We start from the raw sequence: 6950 nt of genomic DNA on the forward strand, positions 1-6950 counted from the left end.
TGGTGCATAAATTTGAATAATAGTGGTATTAACTGGACTTTCCTGTAGGCGCATGGATATTATCCTATCACAGATAGATACCTCATGACTGATCTGGATATGTTCTTTTTGACAATGAATACAACACCATTCCTCTTCTATTTGTCATTCCTGGCATAATAAACCATGTGGTTGTCAGATTCAAAATGGCCAATACCAGTCCATTTCAGCTCAGTAATGCCTAAGATATTGATGTTTATGCATTCCATTTCATTTTTGACAACTTCCAATTTTCCCAGATTCATACTTCGTACACTCCATTTTCTGATTTTCAATGGCTGTTTATAGCTGTTTCTCTTCATGTTGAGTTGTGCCCCATCAGCAAATGAAAGTCCCGCGGGCTTTTCTCCTACGAGCTTTACTCCATTCGCTTTATCACTGTCAATTCTACTTTGAGGAGGCAGCTCTTCCCAAGTCACATTTTTAGTGTCTTCCAACCTGAGGGGCTTATTTTCTGGCACTATATCTGACAGTGTTTCTCCTTAGGATCAAGGCTTACAAATAGAATTCTAGGGCCAAAGGGAATGAACTTTTTAAGGCTTCAGATATTGCTTAGTTGCTTTCTAGAAAGACTAAACCAACACATCTCTCTGGTACATCTGGGCAAACTGAGATCTGGAGAAGGCAACAACTTGCTCAAGGTTGTCTGAGAAACAAAGTCATCACCAGACAATCTCAGGCCTGCTGACATCTTGGGTCTCAGTGGGGGCTGGACGCGGAGACCAGGAGGATGCCATTGGGCATCTGCCCTTCCCAGTCCTTCCTTGTCCTCACCCTCAGATTCCAGAGAAAAATCACCTCCCTGGAAGGTTCCTCAGTGCATGCAACTTACTGAATAATTGGGGAAACTGAGGTTCAAAGAGCAGATGGACTTGCTCCTGGTAACTTCTCCTGAAGGATATGCTGACCCCATTTGTCTCCTAAGGGTGACCACATATGGAAGGAAGTCATCCTGGATGGTAAAATTCCAGATGGTCCCTCCCAGTGCTCCTCACCACCTGGGTTTTGCTCACACCCTCTTACAAAGTGAACATCCCTAATCTCAGACCCTCGTGACCATGAGGACTGGGTTGCAAGACATGGAGGGGTCATGTCGAAGGAGTTTCAGGTCCCCAGGCCCTCCCCTCTGTAGCCTCCAGTGAAGTGAAGCTCACACTGTGGCCAAATCATGGCTCTGGGAAGAATGAGGTCATGCTCAAGTCCCAGGTCTGTTTCCATCTGTCTCTGTGACATTGGAAACATTACTTAACCTCTTTGAATCTAAATCTAAAGACTGCCTTTACTATGTGCTTTTGGCACTGATTGGGTAAGTTCTGTCCCTCTCTGGGCCTCAGTTTCCCCATCTGTACATGAAGGGATGGACACGATGATTTTCCAGGCAACAGATCTCCAGATCAGCACATGCAGTGGATGGGCCAACAGGGAGCATTCCCATTGCCCCATGACGACAGCACTGATACTTTGGACACTGCGAGAATGAATAATTGATTTATAGCATTTAAGAAAGGCCAGAGGCCACCCTTGGAACTCGGCTGGGGCCCCGGAGCATCTTGCTGGGCTATGGGGAGCAGTGTTCCTCTCACTGTGCACATTAAAGCTGAAAGAGTAGCCTTCCAGATTCCATGAACAGAGTCTTGGGGTCCTCACAGAATCCTAGAACTGTGGTGCATCAGAACCACCTCAACTTTCTAGAGTCCTAGAAACCCCAGATTCTAATACCATGGCTACCTTCCAGTTGGAGAGTCTGTCTCCTAGGAAGCAATCCCATATTTAGGGGAAGCTTTGAGGCCTGTCCACCCATTTCATCCTCAGAAGGGTCTGATGAGGCCAGAGTTACTCCATTTTACAGAAGAAGAAACAAGCTTGCTCATGGTCACACTGAACTGCGCTTCTGATCAAAAGAAAGAAAGATCCACTGGGTGGGGAGTGAGCAGGCTTGGCATCTGAGCCTCAACTTTGCCCCTAATAATGTGACTTTGAGTCTCAATTTCCCCACCTGTCAGTGGAGAGGTTCCCACTAGAACATAGGGTCCTTCCCTACCGCAAAAGGCAGGTAATGGAGGTAACTACCTGAGACAATCCTGCTCTTTAGACTGAGGGTGGACCCTGGCCTGTCCCAGAACCACAGCATCTGCCAGCCCTAGATCTGGGCTACCTCCTCTGCTGAGACCTTGGTCTGTCTTGGCCTTGGTTTTCTCGTCTGTTAAGGAGGCTTCCAGAGGCGCTGGTCCTAGGCTGAACTCTGTCCTCAGTTTTAGAATGCCTACTGTCCATCCCCAGCAGCACCAGCTCCCTGTATCTCTCTGGCTTGCCTCAGTTTGTCTAGGGGCTTTCATTCTAGCTGCCAAGTCTTCAGTGCCCCAGGCTTTAGCAATGAAAGCTGAGTCACCAAGGGTATACCAGGGGCCTCCAAGGAGATCCCCAGCTGCAGTTCCGAGTGTCCCAAGCCAGATATCCTTTAGGGCTAGATCCCTCTAGGAAGCTTTCTCCCGGGGGCTGGATTTCTCTTCTTCTAGGTCCCCTTATGTCACTGTTCCCCTGCATTGCTAGGTTGGGGACTCCTGAGGACTAGCACTCACATCTGTCATTTCTCTTGCCAGCCTGTGGTATTTACCCACTTCCCACTTTCAGTGTGACATCAGCTTCACTCACCAAAGCCCGGGAAGTGGACAGGACAGGTGGCCTTACCCAAGGTCACACAGAGATCTGGTGGCAGTGCTCCAATAGCCAACCTGGGAGAGAGGGACAGACCCATGTCCCCAGGGCCCACCCCCCACTCACCAGTTGAATTCATCATAGTCATTGTGGACTTCCCACCAGAAGTAGAGCCAGGTGAGGGTGAGGCCGAAGGTGAAGGTGAGAAGCAGAAACCAGAGGCGTTCCCACTGGAAGAACAAGTGAGGAGAAGGATCATGCAGGGATGAGGCAAGTCCCCAGGCCACCTCCCACCCAGAATGTTCCCCACCCCACCCCACCCCCACTCCCACCCCACATGCAGGGATCACTGGCCTCCTGGCACAGGTGAGGAACTGAGGCCCAAAGTTACAGAGTGGTGGAGAGCTAGAAGCCGTGTCAGGGTGTGCCTAGAGCTGTGCTCCTTTTATTGCATCCTGATGCATTTCCAGTGGGTGCCTGTCTCCCATGCTAGCAGTGACTCCCAGAAGCAAAAGTCATGTTTGTCCTGAAGCCTTCACACTGACACAGTGACCTGCAGTTTGTGACGTCATACCCCTCACCTCGATATTTTGTTGTTGAGAGCCTTTTCTTTTTTGTTTGTGTATGTGTGTTTTGGTGAAAATGTTCACAACAAAACATGCATCAGTTTAATTTCTGCACGTACCACTCGTCTGATCTTTCCCAAATGACCCCATCACCATTCACATAAACTCACTGCTTCCTAAGCGTCTCATCTAACCTTCCAAGTGCCGTTCTCAGTTTGATCCCATATAGAAAGGTCTTTGAAAGGGCACAACATTCAAGGCAGTCATTCTTTACTAAGGAGCTCTGATAGGGTAGTGGTTATGAGTCAGGCTGCGAACCTCAAGGTCAGCACTTCAAAATTACTAGCCATTCCACAGGAGAAAAATGAGGCTTTCTGCTCCCATAAAGATTTATAGCCTCAAAAACCCTATATAAGGTCACTATAAGTTGGAACCGACTCCATGGCACATAACCACCACCACCCCTATGTAGAGGAGGGAAAACTGACTGGACCCTGCTGGGACCCTCTCCCTCAAAGTACCATGGAAGAGACAGTCATCACCTTGAAAGTTTGTAGGGAGGGCACAAAGTGTCTCCCAGGATGAGAAAATGGTCCCGTCTTGTGCAGGACACAAGGCACATTAGGATCCATTATCTAACTGAACCCACAGGTAGGACGTGGACTGTAATCTCCATTCACCTCACAAGCCAGCTAGCTCAGAGATTCAAGGACTTGCCCCAGGTCTCACTTTGAGTCAGTGGTGGGGGCAGGGTTGGAGTTCAGCTTATAGCTAACCTCGGCCAGGAATGCCAGCTGAACCTCAACACAACCTGAGCTCATCACATAGCAGCTTCATACAGGAAGCCTTCCAGCTATGGTTCACTTGGTCGAGGCTTCACCTGAAGAGCAGAGATCTTGGTAATCTACTCCCAGGGCTGGGGAGGGGACTGTACCACCCCTTCCACCATGGTCCCTTCCAGGGCTGTGATACCCAAGCAGGAGTAGCAAAGACAGTATCCAAAGAAGGCATCAGAAGGGAACCCCAGACCCTGGGGGTGCATGCAGGTACTTCAGGAGGTCATCTGACCCAGCCCCCCACATGGAGGCACAGAAGGGTGTTATGGAGACCAGGACCCAGGACTCTGGACTTTCAGCCCTGACTCTCACCAAGAAAATACAGAGATAAGCACAGCTAAAGCAGAGTGATGTTTGGGGGGCTGACAGCGTATCTGCTTGGGGGTGCAGGACTGTGCACAACATGTGAGCAGGGGGGTTTGTTGGTAAGCCTTTTACTATGGACTAGGCATTCATATGGGCCATCTCATTAAATTATTCACCACTCCTCCAAAGGAGCTCTGGTAGTGTAGTGATTATGAATTGGGCTGTGAACCACAAGGTAAGCAGTTCGAATCTACCAGCTGTTCCATGGGAGAAAGATGAGGCTTTCTGCTCCTGTAAAGATTTACAGCCTCAGAAACTCTGTACAGTGTCGCTATGAATTGGAACCAACTCCACAACACATAACCACCACCGCCTCCAAGGGGGCAACTCTTCTGGGCACGCCTCAGGAGGGGGAGCTGAGGCTCCAAGAGGCAGATGGACTTCCTCTTCGATGTGCATCCACCTGCTTCAGACCATCTGACCCCAGCTGGGTCTCAGAGACCAGGGTCAAGAATGAGGGCAGGAGAGAGCAGGGAGGCCCAGTGAGCCCATGGGGCCTGCCTTCCCACCCATGCTCAGCAAGACTGCAGCATACTCTCCAACTGGCATCTTCCCTTGCTCTTCAACTCATCTGCTCAACCATCCTGCCAGGTATTCACTGGGCAGACCAGACCCTTCACATGGGGCAAGCTCAATCCCTGCCCTCAAAGCACTCAAGAGTCCATCAAGCCACTTGGTCGGCAAAGGCCCAAGGAGGGAAGGGAGGTAAAGAAGGAAAAGGCAAAGGGGGAGACTTCTAAAAAAGAGACATTTGCAAAGAATAGTCTCGAGAGGCAGAGATGGAGAGAAAGGGTATTCCAGGTAGAAGGGATGGCCTGAGCAAAGGTAGGGTGCTATGAGAGGTGAGGCAGATTCTGTGGAGGGCAGGGTGGGGGTCAGGGGCCGAGGGAAGGGAGAGCAGTTGATGGGTCTCCTTGTTGCAGTTATCTTCCTGCATGGAAGGAGGACATGCCCCATCAAAAGACGTAGGCAATGAGGACTGCACAAATTGATCTATTTTTTTAAGTTTTTATTGTGAATTGAGTGATAGTTTACATGGGAGAACATCGGTTTTACATCTTGTTTCATTGCACTGATTACTGTGTATCATCATTCAACAATATTTTTGCTTCTATTCCCTCTGTGTTTTTGGGGGGATGGGGGGAATGGACAGATCAATCTTGTCTATATTATACCCACCTCATGGTGCTCACCCTGAACTATTCTACTTTTAAAATTAGAGATCATCTCAAGAACAGATGTGATGCATTAGACACTAAAAAGTAAAGACCAGAAGAGTTGTGAATGACATCAAAAACATCATACATGAAGAAAGCAAAAGGTCATTTAAAAGACAAGAAAGAAAGAAAGGGCCAAAATGGATGTCAGAAGAGACTCTGAAACTTGCACTTGAATGTACAGTAGCTAAAACAAATGGAAGATATGATGAAACTAAAGAGCTGAATAGAAAATTCCAAAGGACAGCTCTAGAAGACAAAGTAAAGTATTTTAATGAAATGTGCAAAGACCTGGAGTTAGAAAGTCAAAAGGGAAGAACACGCTCAGCATTTCTCAAGCTAAAAGAACAGAAGAAAAAATTCAAGCCTCGACTTGCAATATTGAATTATTCTATGGGCTAAATCTTGAACGATGCAGGAAGTATTTTAAAAAAAAATGGAAGAAAAACACAGAGTCATTGTGCCAAGAATAGGTTTATGTTCAACCATTTCAAGAGCAAGCATATGATCAAGAACTGATGGTACTGAATGAAGTAAGAAGTCCAAGCTGCATTGAAGGCACTGGCTCCATGAATTGATGGAATGCCAATCGAAATGTTTCAACAAATGGATTCGGCACTGGACGCACTCATTAGTCAATGCTAAGAAATTTAGAAGACAGCTAAGACTAACAGACTGGAAGAGATCCAGGCTTGTACCCACTCCAAAGAAAGGTGACCCCACAGAATGCAGAAATTACTGAACAATATCATGAATACCACAAGCTTATACAATTTTCTGAAGATAATTCAAAAATGGTTGCAGCAATATATCCACCATGAGGTGTCAAAATTACAAGTCAGATTCAGAAGAGGACTTGGAATGATGTCAGATGGATTTTGACTTAAAGCAGTGAATACTGGAAGATGTTTACGTGTGCTTTATTGACTATGCAAAGGCATTTGACTATGTGGATCATAACAAACTATGAATAACATTGTGAAAAATGGGAATTCCAGAACACTTAATTGTGCTCATGTGGAACCTATACGTTAGACCAAGAGGCAGTTGTTCCAATAGACTAAGGGGATACTGAAAGGTTTAAATCAGGAAAGATGTGTGTCAGAGTCATACACTTCCAACATACTTATTCAATTTGTATGCCGAGCAAGTAATCAGAGGAGCTGGATTATATGACGAGTGAGGCATCAGGATTGGAGAAAGGCTCATGAACCACCTGAGATATGCAGATGACCCAACCTTGCTTACTGAAAGTGAAGAAGTACTTACTG

At 47.1% G+C, this 6950-nt stretch overlaps 1 protein-coding gene across 1 annotated transcript in view; it reads right to left on the reverse strand.

The window, feature by feature from the left end:
* Positions 1 to 6950, reverse strand: part of GDPD5 (glycerophosphodiester phosphodiesterase domain containing 5) — an 82148-nt gene that overhangs the window by 53024 nt on the left and 22174 nt on the right. The window contains exon 3 of the mRNA XM_006875422.1: positions 2821 to 2924. Coding sequence (XP_006875484.1) covers positions 2821 to 2924 — 104 coding nt within the window. The remainder of the gene's footprint in view (positions 1 to 2820; positions 2925 to 6950) is intronic.

This window comes from Chrysochloris asiatica, unplaced genomic scaffold, assembly GCF_000296735.1.
Source record: "Chrysochloris asiatica unplaced genomic scaffold, ChrAsi1.0 scaffold00326, whole genome shotgun sequence".
In the NCBI taxonomy this organism is placed as follows: domain Eukaryota; kingdom Metazoa; phylum Chordata; class Mammalia; order Afrosoricida; family Chrysochloridae; genus Chrysochloris; species Chrysochloris asiatica.